The sequence below is a fragment of the Electrophorus electricus genome, chromosome 7 (assembly GCF_013358815.1).
Source record: "Electrophorus electricus isolate fEleEle1 chromosome 7, fEleEle1.pri, whole genome shotgun sequence".
In the NCBI taxonomy this organism is placed as follows: Eukaryota; Metazoa; Chordata; class Actinopteri; order Gymnotiformes; family Gymnotidae; genus Electrophorus; species Electrophorus electricus.
Window position 1 is genome coordinate 25,439,472 of NC_049541.1, and position 23,634 is coordinate 25,463,105.

Below are 23,634 nucleotides of genomic sequence, written 5' to 3' on the forward strand. Positions count from 1 at the left end.
GTCATCACTGTGACCAGTTATGAACCCACCATGAGCTTCACTGGTCCTCTCAGCAGAGCTCCAGTACGACGTGTGCACTTGACACGCGCAGTTTGCACAGTGGCCAGGCTAATAGCACAGGATGCCCTAGGGTTAGTTATTAAATGGCCTACCTTAAACGAACTGTGTACTAGAGTCTCGTCCAAGTCTATGACCACGCACTTCTTGCCGTAGTCGTTGATGTTCACCTCAGGGAGGAGGTACTTCTCTGGAGGCTGGAAGGGCACAACAGAGAGAAGGGTGAGCAGGGTGAAAAAGGCAGGTGGCTACCAGAGAGGGGGAGGGTGGCTGATGCACGGCACGCAGTGAGTGGCAGTAGCTTCAGGTGTGCGGTGGATGTTAAAATATGAAAAGGAATGCAATCAGGTAGCAACGTTCCAGCTCCACCCAACATATTCCTCAAAAACGGAAGCAGGGAAAGATTATGCTATGAGGAAGAATTAGTTGTTTCTGCTTTGCCACTCGCCCACTTACAAAAACAAAACAGACAGAAGTGGGTCAAAGCGAGGTCTCAGACTTCCTGTCATCTATTTCAATGACTATGAATGACGACTATATTCCAACGGTGCACACAGGAGCAGTGGTGTTAGAGAACAATGCTAATTTTGTTGTGCTAACCTAATCAGAAACCTTGTCTTTTAGGTAGAGCAAACAAGTAAGGTACATTTGAGTGCACTAATGAATGTGGCCTGTGGTGCTGCATGACAGAAGGAGTTCAAATAATACATGCTCAGTCTCAGACCCCTGCCAACTACTGGTTAATATGCACAGAGCCTGGAGAGAAGTGCCACAAAAAACAGAAATTTCCCTTGCACACCGCAGCATATTAAGAAATGAAATGAAATAAGTGATGGTTTAGTCCTCTTGTTATTAGGGTACTGACTACAAGACCATGCTATTACTATCATGACAAATAAAATGCAACTGAGTAAAACATCAACATCATAAAGACAGAATCTGCACCAACAGGTCCATAAATCTAGCTACACACCAAAGAAACATCCCACTGTGTCATGTTAACAAGTACATGCGCTGTTTGATACTATTCTGCTTCTCATTACGCCAGCCTCTAGGATGTGACAGAATGAAGCAAAGGATAAGATCACGGCTACATTTTCAGAAGCCCTGACCCACGAAGCCGTGTGAGAAACATTTCAGTCACACGTGGCACGTGCGAGGCTACCAGAGAGAGGCTGGTGGAAGGGGTGTTAGCGGCAGAGCCAGCTCAGATGCAGAGCACCCCCCACCCCGCTCCGCATGCACGAACCCAAGCAGGAGGGACAGAGAGAGGCAATACATACAGCGGGCACGGGGGCGACTTCGACCTGCTCGCACTGGGCCACGATACACCAGGAAGGATGAAGACAGAAGACACACAAAACACAGGAGAGGGTGAAGTGCTGTGACCAACATGAGACACATGTACTGGCCAATGTGCTGGCCAAGAGAGACAATGATTGGGCCGAAAGAAAGACCCGAGGTGAAACTGTGGAGGACGATGTAACTGTGTACAGACCAAATGTAAGCAGGGCCAGGATACCTGGATAGTCAAGCTATCTTCAAGATGCCATGAAACCAAATTAAAAGGTATATTCCAAACTTCTCTAGCCCAGGAAACTAAAGCAATATGGTGTGCTTTGAGGGTGCTATGGTGATTTCCCACCTTTAAACACACCTGATTCAGCTAATGAAGCTCTGCTAATTACATAAACTAATCAATCAGGTGCATTAAAGCATGGAAATCCATCCAGTGGCACTGCTGTTCGGGGCTGAAGTTGCACTACATGGCCTACACTTGTGTATCAGCCAAAACCCGAAGACTGAGTGCAGTTGTGGGTGCCACCATCGCCACAGGCCATGCCGGGCACTCTCACCTTGGGTGGAGCTCCATTCTCCTCGATGGGAGGAGGCAAGGGGCCGGTGTTGTTGTTGGTGGTGGTGGGAGGCGGCTCAGTTTCATAGCTCTGCAGGCAGCAGAAGAAGGAGCTGAAGAGACTGCGGCGACTCTTCTTCCTCAGACTGCTGCTGGACAGCGAGACTGAGCAAAGGGGAGAAGGGAAAGAGCATGTTAGGGCATTTCAGAACAAAGTGGAGGGTGATTAGCTTTGGGCAAATCTGAGTATTTCTAAGAATCCAGAAGCGTGTACTCGGGGTGAGGCTTCCATGGCCACGTCGACTTAGCTATATGTTATTAGCAGTACTTCTATGCAAGCATGTAAAAAAATGTCAAACAGAAAAATTAATTAAACTATAACTGAGAAAAAAAATAATGCAGATGCCAAAGTTTTACTTGAAGACACATCTATATGAAGTGGAAAAAATGAATGATCTGAATCAGTAAATAAAGATGTATGCTTTGATAGGGACACATTTTGAATAAATGTGATTGCGAATGGAACCAAGTCTTATGACTCATCGACTGTCTCTAATATTATTATATCAAGATATGACAGACAGTGGTATAAGACACCAACCAAAGAAAACAGAACATTTCTAACTCTCAAATATGAAACCAAAATGACCATTTCTGGCACCAGGATAGTAGCCAGTGCATTCTACTGTCATCTACGAACTACAACAGAATAAATTTCACCCTTAGGTTCGCTAATGTGGTAAACTATACTGCCAAATATATCATAAATGCATAGCAATATATGTGTAGCAATATAACTACAGCCCTAAATGATGGTAGCACTTTTCCCCTTACAATGGTTAAACGGCTCCAGAGGATACTCTAATGTTATATAACATTAGATTCTTACACATTATATATAAGGACAAAACAAAATGCCTAGAAAATAAAACCATCTTAAAAATTGCTATTAAAAATAGTTAAGCTAAAGTAACACTGGATGTCATAAGAACCCGAATTCCCTTTAGGACAAGTCCAACCACTGGACCTTTCAGTCTTCTATCATTTCTAACATAAGTGTACATTTCTTTTTTCTTGGCAATATCATGAATTGCATTGGCTAAGACCACATTCATGCTCTGGCATACAGCAAGATGCCATCAAAGTCACTCACACCTCTCACCCTCACTAATAATAACCTTCTGCCATGCCAAAGCCACAGGCAAAACGCTCCAAACAACACCACTGAGGTCATCAGCAAGAGAATGCCCTTTAAAAATAGAGATCTGGGGGATGGGGGAGTAGGAAAAAAGAAACAAGACCCCCTCACTTCCTGACTCCACCCAGTCCTCTTTTGGCTCACTCAGATGCAGGCTTGCCATGCATTGGCTGCTGCCTCCAGCTCCATTTTAAGGGCACACAGATATTTTGTTTCTTTCTGGAGCTCCAGTGACAACTCCTGTGGCGGCACAGGGCAAAGGAAAGCATGCAAGAGTTGGAAGGAGGAAGGGAGAGAGGAGGGGAGGGTCAGCACAAAAGGAGGAAGGGTCAGGTGCACCACAGCCAATAGAGAGGCAGTATTCCTCTCCCACCCCTTTGGGTAGTGCCGAAGCTCTTTCAGAGTTCCTCAGACCAAAATATTATATTTGAGAGCAAAATCTCTCAAGTCTAATGCTAGGCCTAGGAGGCAATCAAAACAAACAGTCTACACTTTTTTTAAATAACATTTGTGGTAAGCTCGGATTCCAGATGTTTTTTCTCTGTGTGTGCGCAAATCTACTGTTAAAGGTGCATTTGTCAATTCCACACCCACCTTCATACTATTTCAAATCAAATGTGAAATACATAGACCGTAATAAAAATATTTCCTTAGTAATGGCATCAGCACATGTGTATTAGGTACCTGAGAAAGCACCTAATAAACCCCCTTCCGGACCAGAATCATGCCACTGACATTCTGTCAGTCACTTTATGATACGCTCCACAACTCCTCATAACTCCCCTGCCTGTTTGGCAGTGCCCAGTAAGCGCCATGCATTTTCAGGTACTTGTAGTGTGGGATTACATTTTTTGCACTAGCAAAAACCTTCATGACATGAAATGCTGAAATGTAATAAAACATGAGTTAACACTTAAAATGCTTCTCCAAAATAGAGATGATTACATGGGAAGGGGATGAAGCTGAATTAGCACTGGTCCTCCTAGACAGGTAGATAAGTCTGTGTAATGCGGTAGCTCAAAGGTAAAAGGTACTTGACTTGTATTTGAAAGGTTGCTGGTTCTAGCCCCAGACCCACCAAGTTGCCCTCACTCTTGGATCCCAGAGCAAGGCCCTTAACCCTCAAATGCTTGAGTTGTATTCAGTTGTAATTGAGTATAAGTTGCTTTGGCTAAAAGTGTCAGCTAAATGCTGTACATGTATTACATCGAACTGTGTACGTGACAGACTTTACACAACTGAGTTAGAAACTTTGTGTGAACAAAGTTCTGAGTAAGCTGCATGAATCTAATTTGGTCATAATAAGGTAGTGACTGATAAATTGATGGGATCTTATTACAAACAGTGAATTAGACAGTGAAAAAACTAGACTATTCATCATCAAGAAGCAAAATCTTTGTAGTGTGTACCACCACATAGGGTAAAATGCCAAAACAATCCCCCCCGAAGGAAGCCCAATTTGACCAAATGCTTGTGCCAAAAAGAATTTGTAGAGTACTTTAACACGATTACACCAAGTCTCTCTGAAAAAATTAAATGTAATGGAATGTTGTCATAGTTACTTTGGTAATTCCTGAAAACCATAATTGAACTCTGCTGGCCATTGTAGATCTTAAAAGGTGTGGCTTTGTGTTTGTGGGCTGAAATGGAAGGCGGAGCCAAAAAGCTAAAAAAAATATATATTTTTAAAATAAAATAAAAATAAAATAGTTCCAGTGTTGTGTTTACATACTCAACCGCTACAGGTAGTGTTTCTTGTATTCTAACTAATGTACCTTTAATGCACCACACCCACCCACACACACACCCACACCCACTTGACAGCAACTTCAAAAGTACAATGGTTAAAATTTAAGCTGACAAAAACAAAGGTAAATCCTTGGGGGAAAAAATTGTACTTGTAATATGTTTTAATGACTTGCTCATGAAACAAACATTCTCTCTGACACACACACACAGAGAGAGAGAGAGAGAGAGAGAGAGAGAGAGAGAGAGAGAGAGAGAGAGAGAGAGAGAGAGAGAGAGAGAGAGAGATTGTGTGTGTGTGTGTGTGTGTGTTTGTCAAAAGTATGTGAATATTTGCTTTCAGTGTCTGGTGTGTTAATCATCAGTTCATTTGAAGGTGATATAGGAATCAGGTATTATCAATGGGAGGACAATCAGGCGTGATTAAGTTAACTGTTTTATTCAAAGAACACGGTTCTGTCAAATTCTGTTCTTCACAACACATTTGTGAAAGTGTATCATGGCACAAACAAAGGAGATTTATGAGGACCCCCGGAAAAGAGTTGTTGAGGCTCATCAAACTGGAAATGGTTATAAAGCCATCTCTAAAAAGAGTCCACTAATCCACAGTCAGACAGACAGTTGCACAAATGGTTGAAATTCAAGACCACCTTTACCCTCCTCAGTAGTGGTTGACCAATGAAGCATTCTTTCCAAGAGCAAAAACAGTTCACAAGGTCACAAAGAACCCCATGGCAACTTCTAAGCAACTATAGGCCTCTAACACAATGGTTAATGTTCATGAGTTCATCATCAAGAAAGCACTGAACATGGTGTGTATGGCAAGGTTGCAAGGAGAAAGCCAATGTTCTTTAAAAAGAACAAGCCTGCCCATCTGCAGCTTGCTAAAGATCACATGGACAAACCAGAAGGCATCTGGAAAAATGACTTATGGATGGAGGAGACCAAAATAGATTTTGATTTTATTAAAACAAAAAAAAAGTATTATGTTTGGAGAAGGAAGCACACTGCATTCAAGCACAAGAACCTTATCACATCTGTGAAACATGGTGGTGGGCCTGTTTCGTAGTTTGGGCCTGTTTTGCTGCATCTGGGCAAGGACAGTTTGCCATCAACTCTGAATTCTGAAGTATACCATCTAAATCTAATTCACACACGATACTGAAGCAAGGGTTCACATACTTTTGCCACTCACAGATATGTAATGTGAAAATCGTTTGATGTCTGGGGTCATACTTATGCAGAAATATCAAAAATTATAAAGAGTTCACACATTTTCAAGCAACACTGTCAATAGAAATTAGCCACATGAAAATGCAATTATGAAGTCATCCAATATGCATCTAAAAGGCATTTTACAGCAAAACATCTCCCCTCTGTATCAGGAGATCCAGGAACCAATTCATTTTGGAAATATCAAAGTTGGCGTCTTCCTGTAACTTCAGGAAAAATAAACACGCACCATTCAAAATTTTGGCTTTCAAAGCGACTATAATTATTTCAATGATAAGCAACAACAAAAAAAGAAACAACAAGAAGTTGGGTGACTGGTGTATTGTGGATGTGCATTTGAACTAAACAGCAATAGAAGTTAAATCTGACTAACCATAGATCCATATGACTACACAGTGTAAATGCATATGGTTGAAATCATAGATACATGCTGCAGCCAAGTGCAAACGGGGTCTGAATATCTTATTAGTGATATATTCTGCTAAATTGAAATGACTAACTGTGTCAACATCATAACGACCAAAGATCCAGAATTTTCTAACATGGCAAAAAATCATCCACATGGTATGATCACAAGATGTGCTATAATCATGACTATTAAGGAAATAGCACCAGGCATCCAAAATGCTCATGCTTTTTGATCTAATGTTTTTAGAATTGTCAGCACATTTATTTTACAGAGCAATTAAATTTTACATTAGTCTATATATTACTTATTCATAAATAAGGCTGTTATTAAAATATACACAAACCTAAAATTTATATTTATTATTTTTGCCTATATTAAGCAACACAGAAGGGCTCCACTTTTTGTGGTACCACTTTTCCACACTAAAGGCTACATAATTACATGAGAGTAGACAACCACTGATAAATCAGAAGCTATGTGGAGATGCAGCTGTCTCAAACTGTCCTCCTCTCACTTGGTCACCCACTCCCTCCCTCCCTCCCATCAGTGTTCCCTTGCTGCACTCAACACCCCCTACTCCTCTATTAAAAAAAAGCTTTAAATGTTATGACCATGTTCAGTTACTGTATAGCCAAAGCATCTTTTAGGCATATCTAATTTCATTTCTCTAAGTGAAAAAACAGTTATCTATACTAGGCATACAAGCTGCTTTGCTTGACTACAGTTTTTGTGAACCTTATACATGTGAGACAAACCCATCTCAAAATGTAGGGCCAGTGTTCTTGAGTGTGCATTATTCTTTGCCTAAATGAGAAAGACATCTGCTGTAGAGCTTCTCCCCTTGCACATCCAGAGGTCAAAGGTAATCCCGAGAAAACAGTCGGCCAAGCTCTCAGTCCTTCAGCGTGGACAATCTGAGCCGGCAGAATGTACATGCAGCCACAAAATTAATACGTTGATGATGTTTTGCACAATTTATTGCGAGTTAAATGCCATTATTTTATTAGTATTGCGGATGCATAAGGTTTCTTAGTAGTACTGGTAAATAAAAACATCGCTGGTTTTTATTCCATTAGGTCATGGTGTTTGGTGTTCATTTTTATCAATACAAACATCGGAAAACTGAAAACTAAACATACGACACGGTCACCTGATTACACGGCTCGCCAGTCACAGCCCACTCCATTTACGGCGCAAAAATCTAACAGCTCGCTAGATGACTATCGTGCAAGATTTATATCAAGATATAAAATTTGTGCTCATAATCAAACTAAAGCGTTTTAGCACATATGAACCACAGAGGAACTAAATAGGTTTCAAACCTAGCTAAGATACTCTAGTTGGAATTTAAACGTTAAGCTCAATGGAATCGTTCCATTTTGCTATTAGTTACAAACTAGAGCTAAGCTTTTTTATTTACCTAGATATCCTACCTACAGATGTTTAATTAGCTATAGCTGGTTAAGTTACCTAACCCTACTCATAACAGAGGTTTTCATGCCAGCTAACAGCTAATTTATGCTAACTATCAAAACAGGAGTAGCAAAACATTAGCTGGCAATATAGCTAGCTAGCTCGTTAGTTTTACATGGTTTTTGTTAAGCGCCACCATCGCGTTACACGCAGTGTTAATAGCCGGGCATTATTTAAAGTAAACTACATTTCGACCTCCACTTTGTCATGTCCCTGATAACCCAACATCATTTCGCGACTTCAGCCGTCACTAGGGCGTCAATCAGGCTGGCAGAGTCGAGTTTACCTCGCGAGCCCGCCAGTTGACGTGGTTGCCTAGCTACCCGTCGACGATAACCCCACACAACCGAGTCCTCCGCTCGCTAACCTAACCTACAATTCAAGTTGCAACAAACCGCTCTTACCTTTTTCAGGATTTGATGATAGTACCTCCTCCTCCTTTGGATTCGTAACTTGCGTTATTATGGACGTGTTGTCCATGGAAACCCAGACGTTATTCCTTTTCCCCAGCAGCGAGCCTAGTCAGTGAGCTAGCGCAATTCTTCTCCACCTCAATTACAGACTAGTTAGCCAACGAGCTAACGGAACAGAGGCGAGTCCTGAGGAGATAGCTTGTTGCTAACTGAAGTCGCTTGAGCAGGGAAACCAATTTGTTTTGAAGCTTCAGCGAACAGGGAGCGCCGACGCTATCTCTTAAACCATCTAGTATTTTGAACACCCAACGGGACTTTGCAGACACTCATTTGACATATTTAAATATTACCTAGCTACAAACGTTATGAAGGGGAAAAAACTTCGAACGCCTTATAAAAGCCGTGTTGCTAGCTAGCCAGCTAACTAGTTAGGGGTTTTACTGCCTGGAACAGACTAGCTAGCTAGCTAACGTTAGCTAGCTATTTTACCATGAATCCAATGACTAACAAACATGGACGGAAGAAAATGACCTCGAAATCGTCGTGTAAATGCCCGATCCAAACGCAGGGAAACTGATATCCAGTCGGTTTATCGTCAAAAGCCCCACTCCAATGTCTTGTTTTCAGGAACGCTATTCTTTTTTTCCAATATGGTGGCGGTGAGTGTTTGAAATTCACCAGGCAGACCTGAGGCACACTAGTGTCTAACATCCCCCGCCCCTCGTATTAAAAATAAAAGCACGGCGATCCTTACAGTCTTCTGTTTCAAGGACTTTTATGACCCTTCCAGGCTAACTGTTAAGCCCGATTGAATAGCATATTAATTAAACAAATTATTAAAATCATCAAAAAGGAATAAACGTTGATGATGGAACTGCATATAAACTTTTAAAAGTTGTAAAATGATTCTCCAATGATTTCCTATCTCGACGGGGATTATTTTCAATATTTTTTGAGATGTAGTACGTCTCCCTCTAGTGGGAAAAATTGTCATCGGCCCTTCATTATTCATGCACCTTCATGCTCAATTATTGCACGCACCTGCATCATACAATAAAACTATTTTCTCAGAGCTTGCGTAATTGTTCATATTTACACGCTGTAGACACAGACTTTGATATATATGATTTATACAGAATAACAATCAAATATATTTTTAAAAATATTTTAACATTTATTTTTTAATACTTGTTCATACTACAGTCCTATTTAGACACATGCTTTCTGATCTCTTGGGAAATCGCTACTGCATTGGTTTTCATTACTGTTTTATTACTGGCTCTAGCACAAATACACACAAACACACACAAGTACTACAAATGCACACACAGTTAAATGACTTAAAAATAAAATGCTATGCACTCAGGTTTCCAGCCTGCTTTTAGAGCATGCTTTTCTTAAGTTGTGTAGAGACCAATCTTTTAGTGTGCGCTTTTCTGACGGACAGCGCTGGAGCCACCCCTCACTGCAGTGCCGGACTGAATGCGAGCTAAATATACTCAGCACCCCCTCCCGCCGCTGAGTTCACAACATCCACTACCGCCACTACTGTCTTTCACTGCACATCGCTACTAGAAAATCAGGACGGATGAGTTAAGACAAACACATATTCACGTTATTTTTTCTTTTTTTTTTCTTTTTGTGGGGGGGATCAAGTCTCCAAAATAGCTGACCTATTGAGGAAAACGGACCCAAGGTTAGTATTTGCAAAACGCAGTTTATATTTACTTGAGTTTTGTGAATCGTACAGTGTATTATTCCTCAACATTTCTTATGCGATGCTTAGGCATGTAATCATCCCAGCATAAACACAAGATAAAAATTTTGCTTTCTGTTCCAATGTTAACGTTTAAACATTAGGCATTAACCCCCGCATTACCCACGCACACAACCCCCCTCCCCTCCTCCACCCCCCAATTCAGCTACTTTCGTGAACAGTTGAGCAATGCGGACTTTCTAAGGAGTTATAAATTATTAGTTGGAGGGCTCTACACAGCAAATGTCCTATACTGTAGCGATGATCAACTGATCGTGCTAAAATAGGAAGAGGTTGTACGGAGCAGCTGACGGTGCTGTTTCTGAGGAGCTGTGAAACAGGGCACTCCCATTTAAGTCACTAACTCCAGAGCCGCGGTCCCTGTTGGTGGTTTATACGGCTTAATGACTGGATTTTTTTTGAAACAGTTTGGTTTTGTTCTGCTTTTACATCTTAAAATCTTTAGGCTATGGACATGAAGTAGCAGTTTATTTCATGTTTTTGAGGGCAACGCACCACCTGCGTTTTTGATGTAAAGCATTTATTTGCATTGAAAAGAATGGTACGAGGCAAGTGCATTTAAAATAGCTCTTTGTCCAATAAAGAATGCAACGAATGCAGGCCATCTTGATCAGCTTGCTCTGAAGTGGTTAATACTGAGCAAAATGTAGCGCGTTTGTTTCAATACAGACCCAGTGATGAAAAACGAAAATAAATAAATATGGTTACATTGATCCCTCGTTGAATTACTGTCTCCGTGGTAATTATAGTGCCCACGCTGATTTTCTCAGTTTGACAATAGTTGGTTCTATCCTATAATCGAAAGCTTTCGACAGACAAAAATGTGAGCCAGTTGTATCTGAAACTACACAAACATTTTGGTTGAATTAAAAATGTTTCCAGTTCGCTTTGTTTCCAGAATAGCTTAATAGATTTAAATATTGTGAATAAAACCTATGATGCCTTTTAATTTACACTGACAGTTGTTCTGTAGGATTAAGTCATTTAATTAATGTTTTAATCACTCATGAATGGAAAAAAATGTGTTAATTGTAATGTTCAAAATGCCCTCAACAAATAAAATACTTGTATTACTGTTGACTGTGACTGTGGCAACTGGCTATGAAAACATGAAACCATGAGAGAGATCAGAGATGTGGTGTATGGTTACACTTCTGTCTCCATAGCTGGGATGGACCGATAATAATGCCTACAGCAAAACTGCCGAGGGGTGCATGCAACAGTCAGAAAACCAAGCAAAAAGGACAAATATATGTATACTAGTCAATATGTAATTTTGTCAACATGTAATTTTGCCAGTATGGCATAGTATGTGACAACTACAACTACAAATGAAGAATAAAAATGTAGGATTATGCATGATGTGCATGATATGGGAATATACCCAGGCTAACCATGTTTGAGAAATAGCGAACACTTACCAAGATGGTATGGCATCAAATGGATAATGTCTTTACTGACAATAATAAAGGTCAGGAAGTTTTTTGTTCACCTAGTGGACTCTGAATGGTCTAAATAGCAATAAGTGAATGACTCATTGATTTTGCTGCCTAAATGTTATCTCTTGATACAGATATCTGTAAAAGACACACACACATCTTCCATCCTACACACACACTTTGCATTAAACACAAAAACACAGACAAATGCACATACACACAACACACACACACACACACACACACACACACACACACACACAAACACACACAAACCTCCCATCAGATGTCTGTATCTTCAGGCCTTAGAAATGTATATACATATTGTGCACATTAACAATTAATTGTTTTATAATGTGTTGTGCTTAGTAATATAACAGACCTAGCTAAATTTAAAGTTACAAATACATTAATGTGGCCAGGTTGAATATTTTTTTGTTTGCCTGTTCTGTTGTTTATTTATCACCACACGTCTCCTATATCTGAGGTACCCCTTAGTGATTGGTGCTAGATTTTGACCATGGGGATCAAGGCAGCCCTTCCTAAGATCGAGCTCTACCTCTACACTAGCATCCTCTCGCTGGCCCTTCTGTGGGCAGCCAGCTGGATCGTGGAGGCTTCGAGTGGTAAGTCGTGCCACGGTTCTGAAAGCTGGACAAAAGACATACCTAATTTATATCTGCTTTCCATCACCTTATTTGGAAAGGGTGAGGAACGAGGACTGAAACAAAGTAAGACATCAATTCTCTACAGTAAAAGACCCAATTAATGATGTCCCAGCAGAGTCGTTGAGCTAGTTTTCTCATTCTAACATACTTAACAGCTACTGTGTATAACTTTCACCATAAATTTGAAAAAAGTAGTTTCAGTATTATGTACTGAAAATGATCACCTTAGGGTGCCTTTGGAAAGAGCAAGCTATTTCCATACTGAGGTGTGAATCTGTGTACTCCTAAAATGACATAAATACTGTGAGAGTTTCTAATACTGAGCACATATCCCTCTCTCCTCCTCACCACCCCACCCCCTGTAACACACACACCTCCATCACCAACACTACCACCACCACGATGCTGCAACACATATTATGTAATCTCTAATTATTCATATTCCAAATGACCAGATCACATATAGATCTGGATTATTGCAGGGCAAAATACATTTCCTGGTGAGTTTTTTGCACTCTGCTGGACTTAACCTCACCAGTGGTACAACCAAAAATGTCTATTGAGAATAATAAGTAGCTTGGTTTATTGGTATTATCTTACATGTCAATTGGGATATCTGTCTGTATGTCAGAGGTTTTGTACACAAAATGAAGTTGGCCATGCATGGCCCAAACATAATATGTATGTGGGTATTTAAGGGATTGAGAGAGGAAATTAAATGTAAAGTATCTGATGCACTGAAATTTCCTTTCTTCCAGAGAATGTGCAAAGGAAGAGCTTTAAGGAGAGCATGAAACCAGGCTGGCACTACTTTGGTAGAAAAATGGTAAACAGACAAATACAGGCTTGACAAATAGAGATTTGTTATCACTGAAAGAGCTTCACCCCTCATAGAAGCACATTAAACGCATTAGGGTCTCATTAAACCACATTAGTACCACATTATGGATATCATAGCTGTCTGCACTGGGCTTAGGTTCCCGCACATGTTGCGTTGTGCATTGCAAGTATATAAGTGGCACTAATTCTATTTTCTGGTGAATAATTGTGCTGTGATATTTATTCATTATCACACTGATTGGTTTTGCTCTCACTAGGACGTGGCTGATTTCGAGTGGGCGATGTGGTTCACTACCTTCCGCAGCCACATCCTGTTTGCTCTCTCTGGTCATGTGATCTTTGCCAAAATCTGCTCCATGATTTCACCCAAGGTGGGTATGCCTGGCTCTCAGAACCTTCCCAGTAGCGTTGCGCTGTAACATCGGCTGAAGACGGAACGAGCTGCCGATTGTGCTTTCAGGGTTGTTTACTAAATGAATGGTAGGTTGTGATTAAAGCACAAGCACGGTTTCAGCTTATCTCTATGGCATAAATATCACACACCATCTCACTGTGTTCTTTCTGCTTCCGGGGAAGGCTGGTATAGATGGATGTAAGGTAACCATGATTTGGAAACTTTCGAAAACCATTTGGGTATCGTTTCACATTCGATATTTTAATCACTGTAAGACTGTTAAAATATAACACAATGAATCTTGTAAAAGTGTAATTATGTCATGTACTGCATCATATGTGTATTATGTATTATGTATTAGGAAAATGTAAAATAAATAATTAGAAACCCAAATTTTTTATTTTATTTCCTCCAGCCTAGAGGAATACTACAGAAATACATATATTATTACAGACATAAATTGTACATAAATGGTACTAGTAATCCTGCTACTACCACTCAAAAACAATCGCCATAAAACATAAATGAACCCCATATAAAACGTCTTTCATATACCTGAAGGATTCATCAACCAACTGTAATAAACAGCAACAGTGACTGGTTGAAACCATGATATAACTATTTCCCCATCTGAAATGTTACTGATGTAATGCTGTTCCCTCCCCCATCCTGGACCACAGCACAGGTCTCTGATCTACATGCTGTATGGCGGCTTGACCGTGCTCATCATCATGGGCTGGACGTACGTCTCCCTCATCCTGTCCCACTGCATCGTGCTCTATAGCGTGGCCCTCATTAAGAGGAAGTGGCTCTGTTTCCTGGCTGGACTCACCAGCCTGGCCACCTTCAAGATGGATCCTTTCGTATCCTGGCAGGTGGGCAATTGCTCTGATGACTGATTCATTCTCAGTTCCCAAAATTAGATTATTATATATGCATATTTATTTGTGGAGTTGTGGTTCGGCCATATGGACACTGTAGTGCAAGATGGTTTCTCAGTTCAGATGTCTCCAAGGTAAAAAACCTGGGTAATGAGGATTTGTAGTTTTTAATGAGGACTTGTAGTTTTTTTGGACATTAACATGGTTATTTGGTCTTTGCTTTCTAGGCTGGCTTTGTCACCGGCACCTTCAAGCTTCAGGACATCCTGTTTTATGGAGGCTGCGGATTTTCCATCATGCGCTGCATGAGTTTTGCGCTAGAGAACTGCGAGAAGAAAGATGGCCAGTACACCTTCATGGATTTGATGAAGTACAACTTCTACCTCCCCTTCTTCTTTTTCGGACCCATCATGACTTTTGACCGATTCCACGCGCAGGTGAGCCCCTAGCAGCTCACAGCTTATAGGAACATTTTACAATAAATGCAGTTACTGTTGATGCCAGACAGATTGTCACTCTGTGTCTGAAAGACATGGTTCTAATATCAGCACGTTAATATATTGCACTATGTAATGCTGTGCACGCAGGCTAACAACCCAGACTTGACTCGTAAAGACAGAGAAATGTGGAACATCTTCATCCATGCTTTGGTGCACCTTGGAGCCATCTTGGTTGTGGACGTGCTCTTCCATTACCTCTACATTCTGACCATCCCCACTGACATGAAGCTAGTGAAAGAGTTGTCTGACTGGTCTTTGGGTCTGGCCCTTCTTCTTTTAATAAAAACCAAACTTCTTTTACAAGCTGTAAATCATAGTCCGTGCATGTTACAGAACACCCAGTACACATGCTACAGAATACACTGTATTCTTCCCCACAATACATATGGTGCCTGCGTAGGTCATTTGGATGGGCCGTCAAATGCCATGTTCTTGTGTTCCTTCCAGCTGGTCTGGCCTACTTCAATCTGGTCTACGACTGGGTGAAAGCAGCGGTCATGTTTGGTGTTATTAACACAGTGTCTCTGCTAGACCACCTGGACCCTCCCCGGCCTCCTAAATGTATCACCATGCTGTATGTCTTTGCTGAAACGTAAGTGCATCTGTGTCACATGCAGTAGTAGCTCAGTGGTTAACATACTTGACTAGGCTGAAGAAGTTTGTTGGTTCAAGCCCCACCTCTGATAGCTTGCCACTGTTAGGCCCCTGAGTGTGGCCCTTAACCCTGATTGGTCAGGCTGTATTTAGTCATAATTGTAAGTTCCTTTGGATAAAAGGATAAACTCAATAATATGAACCACTGATTTTTTCCATTTTCTAGGCACTTTGACAGAGGAATCAATGACTGGCTGTGCAAGTAAGTCAAACTACCTCACTTATGTCACTTATTTTATAGACTATAAATGGTGTCTTTTGACGTTTTCCCATTCAGGACTTTGAAAACACACACACTAACATATTTACAGATAAGAAAAAGTGCATGCACTCTAGTTCTTCAGGAAACACCAGGACTCATATGGGTCAGCAGCCTGCTGATTCCTACACATGCTTGTGGCTCCGATGCCACCAGGTGCATGAATGTGATCATCCGTTGTTTTCTTTCAAGGTACGTCTATGACTACATTGGCGGCAATCACGATGGAATCTTCAAGGAGTTGGTCGCCACTATCTGCACCTTTTCCATTACGACTCTCTGGCTCGGACCCTGCGAGCTGGTGTACGTTTGGTCTTTTTTCAACTGCTTCGGCCTGAACTTTGAGCTGTGGGTGGCTAAGCTCTTCTCTCTGCCACCCCTGTCTACCATTGAAGTAAGAATCCAGGGACACTCTAAACGGTCACACCTGTCAGTCAAATGCCACTTAATCTTAATCTTAATCTTAATATTAATCTGACGTGATCAGTGTACAGTGTTGCAAAGTTACAGAAAGCAGTTTGGACTTTACCAAATACCAGCGCATGTATGTCAATAAAAGTTAGTAAGGGCATGCAGTATTATCCCATTTCTATGTGTACTTTTAAAGGGTCTGATGACTGAAGCAATGTCGCGCCGCATTAGGGGACTGTTCAACGCAGTTAACTTCTGGCAAATCGTCCTCTACAATGTCCTTTCACTGAACAGCCTGGAATTCGCAAAGCTGGTGGCCAGGAGGCTGCTGATCAAGGGTAAATGGCATCTAATATAATGACAGAAATAAGTTCGAAGGCATCACACACACGCACTAGAGGAAGCACTAACAATGCACTAGGGGGGAGACTAGTATGTTTGAGATTTAACTGAGGCCATGTATTATAGAGCAATCTGTGGCATATTGTGCTTCAGCTATAACATACATGCAGCAGTAAGATATTCCACACGCAGCCATCTTCTTCTAAAGCCCATATCATTCTTCCCAGGATTCCCTGTGTCCCCTATTATGGTGCTCCTAGTGACGTACTGTGGCATCCAGCTCATAAAGGAACGGGAGAGGAAACTAGCTCTGCTGGAGGAGCCAGAACCAGCCACACCAGGCAAACCCAAAACCAGTTAGGTCTGGAACAAGAGGCAGGGTCAACGGATTACTAACTCTGAGCTTCCACAGCAAGCCCAAGCAGGCCCCCATCACTATGGCGACGGCTCAGAACAAGCCTGCTTCTTAAGCAGCAGGGAATGATTTTTTGAACTGTGAATAGGCCTCAAGTGTACTTGCTATGGAAATGCCAACTGTCCTTTCCCAAAGACTCTCTCTCTCTCTCTCTCTCTCTCTCTCTCTCTCTCTCATACACACACACACACACACACACACACACACACACACACACACACAAAGTAATAAGAGCATTTCTATGCCAATCATTTTATTTAAACTAAGATGCATATGTAAAGGATGGCCTTGCCAAATATTTTATGCAGATATATTAAACAATGAAAAACAAAAAATAACTTTTATGGGTTTGTGTCTGTTGTCATTGCACTCAGATATGGTTTAATTATATATATATATATATATATATATATATATATATATATATATATATATATATATATATATATATATACTTTGTGTTAGGCAATAGTCATTTATTTTATATTACACAGCTGTAAACTGTAACTTGACCAAGTATATATAAAATGGAATACTGTATTCTCATCTATTGTGATCAAAGTTAAGACTTTTCACTTGTTCTGTACACAGAGGTAGAATGTACTTCTTGGAAGAATACGGCTGTATGTTCCCTATGAAAAACACAGTTTTTTCTTCACGGCCTAATCCTTGAGACCTGAGATGTGATGGTCTTCTTCGGCAGCGTCAGCTGGTGGCTGGAACCTTTTGGTAAGCTAGGAAATGGGACAGAGAAGGAGAGACTCGAATTTCAGCCTCTCCAAATGTGAGTCCCACGGCTTTGCTCAGGTCTAAAAATGAATGCGGCTGACAGCCCATGACAGCTGAGGGGAGAAGCCACACCACGCATGCCCCTATTTCCCTCTCATAGGGTCAGACTGTTAATACAATCAGTCTCGTAGTGGGAGAGGAGCCGAACACCCTCCTACTGACATAACGTGCTAACACTGTAAAAAACGCTGACAAGATGGCTGCCTCGTTAATAGATCCGTTGACAGCACCGAGGATGTACCAGCAGGCTCTCCTCCAGGACGGGCTCTGTGATCTCCTGGAGAATGACAAGTTTGTGGACTGCGTCTTGAAGATCAAGGACCGGGAGTTCCCCTGCCACAGGCTGGTACTGGCCGCCAGCAGCCCGCACTTCAAAGCCATGTTCCTCTCAGAACAGGAGGAGAGCAAAAAACGAGAGATTGTCCTGAAGGATGTTGAGCCAGGCATCATGGGTATGATCCTGAGGTACATCTACACCTCCGAAATTAACCTGACTGAGAACAACGTCCAGGACATTTTCATGGCAGCCAACATGTATCAGATCCCATCCATCTTCAGCGTTTGCGTGTCCTACCTGGAGAAGAAGCTGGTCCTGAGCAATTGCCTGGCCATATTCCGGCTCGGGCTTCTCCTGGAGTGCCCACGGCTGGCAGCCAAGGCTCGGGACTACATCTGCGACCACTTCCAGCTCATCGTCAGGGACCAGGACTTCCACCAGCTGGGCTCTGGAGAACTGGCTGCCATCATCACGTGTGATGCCCTCGATGTGGAGCGGGAGGAGACGGTCTTCGAAGGGCTGATGGAGTGGGTCGAGCACGATCCGGGCGAGAGGCTGAAGGACCTGCCGGATCTCCTGCACTGCGTGCGCTTTCGTCTGATGCCTCCGGATTACCTCAGGGAGAAAGTGGAGGGGCACAGGCTGATCCGGACCAACCAGGAGATCAAGAACGAGCTGCGTCTTATAACGGACGCGGAAAGAGGGCAGCTGCCTAAAGGCAAAGGGAGGTCAGGCGAGAATGCAGGAGCCACGGCAGGAGGGCAGGATGAAGAAGAGGATGAGGAAGGTATGCTTCCAGGGATCCTGAATGATAACCCCCGCTTTGGAATGTTCCAGAGGGACCTTATTCTAATGATTAGCAGCACAGGAACATACGCCTATGACCCTGCTGAGAATGAATGCTTCTTGGCTTCCTCATCTACCGAGATCCCCAAAAATCACTGCAGTTTGGTGACCAAAGAACATCAGATCTTCCTGGTTGGAGGTCTACTTTATAATGAGAAAAACACAGACGAGCCCTTCAGTTCTTATTTCTTACAGGTAAGCGTGCAGAGACACTAACATTATTTCTATTACTGTTGTCTTTTAAATTGATCTATTTTGGACGGTTGCTTTGTAAAATCAGTAAACTTGTCTGCATTGCAAATGCACAGAGCATGCTATACACATTCCAAATATGATGCCTGTGATTCATCTAGAACTCACCGGGAATTAGCGTACTCTCATAGCAGCTGTTAGGACTGCATAACTACACCTACCATTTTTGGCTATGCCTCACATGATCAACATTGGATTCCTTTTCTGCAGTGCTCACATGCAGAGTGCATATCTGAGCTCACATGCAGTACACATTTGTGAAGAGTCAAAAAGCGGAGAACAACACAAGCTCATTGGCATGCCATGTGTTGGTCCTCTTCTCCCTCTGCCAGTTCGACCCCAAGAGCTCTGATTGGCTGGGGATGCCCTCACTGCCCAGCCCGCGCTGTCTGTTCAGTCTAGCCGAAGCCCAGAATTCCATCTACGTCCTGGGTGGGAAAGAGCTGAGGGAGGGAGAGCACGCCTTAGACTCCGTTATGGTCTACGACAGGCAGTGAGTAGAGTCACCAGGCCAAAAAAAGAAAAAGGAAGAAAAAGGTTGATTTAGGTGGATGTGTTTGAGGTCTCGAAGTCTCCAGGTGTCATTTTTCTTTCTCCTTGCACGTAGATCCTTCAAATGGGGGGAGTCTGACCCCCTTCCCTACTCTGTGTATGGACACGGCTCTGTCTCACATAATGGGCTTGTCTACGTACTGGGCGGAAAAGCAGAAAATAAGTGCGTTTGGCTTTGTGCTTTCTTTGGAAATGAATGCTTGAACCAAAGATGTGCATGAAAGTTACTGGCAGCAAGCTAGCACTGCATGACTGACATTGACTCACAAGCTGTCATTCATTGTAACATAAGCATTTTTAAAATTTCTTTAGTAACTGAATAATGTTCTTCTCCATAAAATATTTTACATTATCTCACAAATTGTAGTGTTCTCACATGATGGTTTCACACTATACATCAGGAAGTGCCTACGGAGAGTTTGTGTCTACAACCCCACTAAGTTCGAGTGGAAGGAGTTGGCCCCAATGAAATTGGCTCGCTCCCTGTTCGGCGTTGCCATTCAGGAAAACAAGATCTACGTGGTGACGGGAGTGACAGACAATGGCCTCACCAGCAGCGTGGAGGTCTACGACATCGCCAGCAATACGTGAGTCACTCAGCTCAAGCAACCTTGCGTTGCCTTGAAACAACCATCTGTCTATTCTTCTCCATTTCTTTTCCATTGTTCTAGAGCCTAAATGTGGTAACACTCCAGAAACCTTCACACTTGAGCCACCGAACATTCCATATGCTTTCATATTGTATCCCAGTGATACTCAAATAAGATAGAGAAGGACCCAGTATGACTGTAATGATTTTTCCTTCTCTAACCTTTTCCAGCATATCACATAATTGTCAAATCCGTTAAGGACCTTTAATCAGTTGGGTGAAAGCAGGAATACCAGACTGTGCAGTGATGTGCCCCACCTGGGCTGGATTTGAGAAATGCTGTTCTTGATATAATACTCCAATTTGTTTCCTTACAACATGACAAATCCTTTCTGTGGGAGAGCATCAAGAAGTTCTCCTGCTCATGCCCAATCTCCCAGGTGGTCCGACTTCGTGGAGTTCCCTCAGGAGAGAAGCTCCCTGAACCTGATGGAGCTGGGTGGGTGTTTGTACGCCGTGGGGGGATTTGCCATGATGCCCGATGATGCCACTGAGAAGCTGGAACCCACAGAGATGAATGACATCTGGAGGTGAGTCACTGAGTCTTTCAAGGGAAATTGTGATGCAGTGATGCATCGTGTTGGTGATAAGAAAAAACAATTGCTTTTGAGGTTAATTATATACCAGGACTTAACTGTGTGCTCTCAGATATACACTCATTAAAAGGAGGTCCAAGAGTCCATCTTGCATACACCTGACTTTTAAAGATGTGTCATCATCGGCATCTCACGCTTCTCCCAGGTTTGATGAAGAGGAACACTGTTGGAGCGGAATGTTGAGGGAGATTCGCTACGCTGCTGGAGCCACAGTGTTGGCAGTGCGCCTCAATGTCATACGGCTCACCAAGATGTGAGCGTCGGCAGATGTGAGCCAACCTTCGTGGAGAGCACTGGAATGTTGCGATTAAGTACATTAGCGTTCCGAGCCTAACGAATGCTGCTAAATGCGCCTCACTGCGAAAGACAGACAGCAGGAGGAGGCAACGGACACACCAGAAGTCTTCAGAGCAATGCATGCAAACGTGAACTCATGGTGAACTCTGGTGTCTACAAAAGGTGGACTGTACTGAAGTTTGAAGTGAAGTATTGTGTTCATATATGCATTTGTATAATTCACATCTTTATTTGTTATACTGGGTTTGAATAATATTCGGCCTGTCATTTTCTTGTGGAAAATGACAACTGATATAGCGGTTACAATGCATGTGCAGACAACACAGCAGACCGAAACAAGGTGGCTGAAAAAAAGGTTTCTATGTCATCCATAAAACAAATGAATGCATGACATGTAACTTGAATGACAATCATGTCATGCATGTTACTAAACAAGTGTAATATGTTTTAACAACAACAAATAAGATACCACAGAATGATATTAAAAAAAAGCAATTAGTGTTCAGTGAGACAGTAGGACACAAACAAAATAGATTTATGTCTGGGATTAATAAGGATGATTCTTTAGGCTTTTACAGCTACAATAGCCAGTACACTAGAGGACAGAATATAGAGCAACATAAACATCACCTTTAGTCTCTATACGTATCTATAAAGGATTCTTTTTGTGTAACCACACAATAATATTTACGTCAGACACACAAGTGTCAATACAGACACTGAGATAGGTTAAAATACTGTCTATTTAATGACCATATCTTAGAGTGTGATTAGGGGCTCAGGAGGGCATGAGTAACAAACCAACCAACGCTTTACAAAGTGACTAACCTTCTTCTTTGATTTTAAAAATAAATCTTTGGCAGCCAATGATGTTCCCCCATTCATAAATGATCTAGAACTGGGCTGCAAAGCTTCACGCATTCCTGCTACAAAATAAAAGCACCTGCAGTTAAACTACACCTCCTCACTCTCATTTTGTCAAGTTAGAACTCCTCCAATTTAGTTATACAAGCAAAATAAAAGTCAAAACATCAAAACATGAAAAAGAGCTATATGAAGAAAAAAAAAAACCTTTCTGCATTAGACAGGATATGTAGTGCTTTCTGCCTTCACCTTATAATTCCCCAAGAACAAAATATTCAAGTCTTTATTTTCAACAGTAAGACCTGGGCATAGATCATTTGTATTTGGGCTAAAAAACTCCAGTATTTGGACCAATCTGACACAAAACTGCACACCGTACAACACAAAACAGCTACTTTAAAGTGCCTGCAACCATTCCTGTCCATTTCAGTCCTGGGGATAGAGTCCTGCACTACCACAGTTTAGTGTTTGACCAGTTCGCACAGTCAAGACAGCTTAGTTAAAAAACACCTGACTGAACTCACCTAATTGCCAAGGCCTTTTTAGCACAAACCAGCTGTATTGGAGAAAGGGGAAACCGCTAAACCACACAACGTAAAGGTGAACCCAATCTACACACCGCTAACATACTCAATCATCTTTGGATTCATTTCTTTTTGTAGTTATTTTAGGACAAAGAATGTTAAAAAGAAATAGGGCTTTTGACATAATGCTTGACCTGGACAAAACAATACGCAGTCTCCTAGACTACCGCTATGCCTTTTATCGTATACACCAGAAACATTATGGACATGCAGTACTATGTAGCTATATCCATTTAACCTCCACCAAGAAAACTCCAAATAAAAATGACACTATTGAATAATATTTTAATCTCGGTCTGCTCTAAGGGACGTGGACTCATGCCTTGGTGTTAGGGTCTTGGATCGTCTTTCACATTCTTGGACAAACATCCAACCCTACCAAGAGGGAAACACTGTTATTCTTATTATAACATGCAGTACACCTTGGACATACTACAAAAAGTAGCATCGCATATAAAGTTGCAAGGTTGGAAATGACATGGGCTAGTGCACTATTTTTTTACAGTAAAATTAAAGAGAGACCAATATTATTTAATCACAACCGAGAAACAGATTCAATTCTGTACACGTTGGCCAGGTTGGTCCATATAACTTTGTCATTTGTCAAAGAAAACTGAAAAAAATCTAAATAGCCAATATTGAAAACACCAAAGACAACTGCTGTTTGGGAGTTTATAGTGAATTACGCAAAGAGTTGGAAATACACAGGACTTAAGCCCGTGGTGAAAAAAAAAAAAAATCAAAACAGTATTTATGGTTCTTTAACAATGGCTTTTGAGACAAGATGGCTTTGTGATAGTGACTAACCAGATCAGGCCAAAAGACCACACAGGTCACACTGCCTTCGTAGCCTGTACGCAGAACGAGAACTCCTTTAGAATTTCTGTGAAATACCAAAAGGCCTGTAAAATTTTTCATGAGATTTCATATTGGATTATCATAAAATTAGTGATTGCAGTAACTA

General features: G+C 41.7%; 3 protein-coding genes across 5 annotated transcripts in view; 2 read left to right on the forward strand and 1 right to left on the reverse strand.

Moving 5' to 3' along the window:
- Positions 1-9,118, reverse strand: part of ctdsplb (CTD (carboxy-terminal domain, RNA polymerase II, polypeptide A) small phosphatase-like b) — a 14,253-nt gene extending 5,135 nt beyond the window's left edge. The window contains exons 1-4 of one of the 2 annotated variants that reach the window (XM_027001219.2): positions 8,376-9,117; positions 1,914-2,077; positions 1,341-1,373; positions 153-254 (exon numbers count right to left, since the gene is read on the reverse strand). In XM_027001219.2, coding sequence (XP_026857020.1) covers positions 153-254; positions 1,341-1,373; positions 1,914-2,077; positions 8,376-8,451 — 375 coding nt within the window. In that variant the 5' untranslated portion in view covers positions 8,452-9,117. Of the gene's footprint in view, positions 1-152; positions 255-1,340; positions 1,374-1,913; positions 2,078-8,375 lie in introns of both variants that reach the window. The other variant, XM_027001220.2, reaches the window with a different exon arrangement.
- Positions 9,119-9,883: 765 nt separating this feature from the next.
- Positions 9,884-17,308, forward strand: hhatla (hedgehog acyltransferase like, a). Of its 2 annotated transcripts, none has more exons than XM_027001278.2 (12): positions 9,884-10,080; positions 12,088-12,226; positions 13,027-13,094; positions 13,366-13,479; positions 14,183-14,377; positions 14,611-14,820; positions 14,971-15,142; positions 15,331-15,475; positions 15,704-15,739; positions 15,989-16,190; positions 16,404-16,545; positions 16,777-17,308. In XM_027001278.2, the coding sequence occupies exons 2-12, from the start codon at positions 12,121-12,123 to the stop codon at positions 16,908-16,910; spliced, it is 1,524 nt and encodes a 507-aa protein (XP_026857079.2). In that variant the 5' UTR covers positions 9,884-10,080; positions 12,088-12,120; the 3' UTR covers positions 16,911-17,308. The 2 variants fall into 2 exon arrangements, with proteins under 2 accessions (XP_026857079.2, XP_026857080.2); XM_027001279.2 differs by having other exon boundaries at positions 12,099-12,226.
- A 188-nt stretch (positions 17,309-17,496) lies between these two features.
- klhl40a (kelch-like family member 40a) lies at positions 17,497-23,409 on the forward strand. Its single transcript, XM_027001268.2, has 6 exons — positions 17,497-19,071; positions 19,461-19,621; positions 19,736-19,843; positions 20,082-20,267; positions 20,710-20,859; positions 21,071-23,409. The coding sequence occupies exons 1-6, from the start codon at positions 17,950-17,952 to the stop codon at positions 21,180-21,182; spliced, it is 1,839 nt and encodes a 612-aa protein (XP_026857069.2). The 5' UTR covers positions 17,497-17,949; the 3' UTR covers positions 21,183-23,409.
- Positions 23,410-23,634: the final 225 nt, after the last annotated feature.

Excerpts from the sequence above, each read along its gene's own strand:
- klhl40a (XM_027001268.2), top strand. The coding sequence starts at position 17,950 with ATGGCTGCCTCGTTAATAGATCCGTTGACAGCACCGAGGATGTACCAG. Across the intron at positions 19,844-20,081 it reads GGCGGAAAAGCAGAAAATAA|GAAGTGCCTACGGAGAGTTT; the intron begins GTGCGTTTGGCT and ends ACTATACATCAG. Across the intron at positions 20,268-20,709 it reads TACGACATCGCCAGCAATAC|GTGGTCCGACTTCGTGGAGT; the intron begins GTGAGTCACTCA and ends CCAATCTCCCAG.
- hhatla (XM_027001278.2), top strand. The coding sequence starts at position 12,121 with ATGGGGATCAAGGCAGCCCTTCCTAAGATCGAGCTCTACCTCTACACT. Across the intron at positions 13,095-13,365 it reads ACTACTTTGGTAGAAAAATG|GACGTGGCTGATTTCGAGTG; the intron begins GTAAACAGACAA and ends TGCTCTCACTAG. Across the intron at positions 13,480-14,182 it reads GCTCCATGATTTCACCCAAG|CACAGGTCTCTGATCTACAT; the intron begins GTGGGTATGCCT and ends CCTGGACCACAG.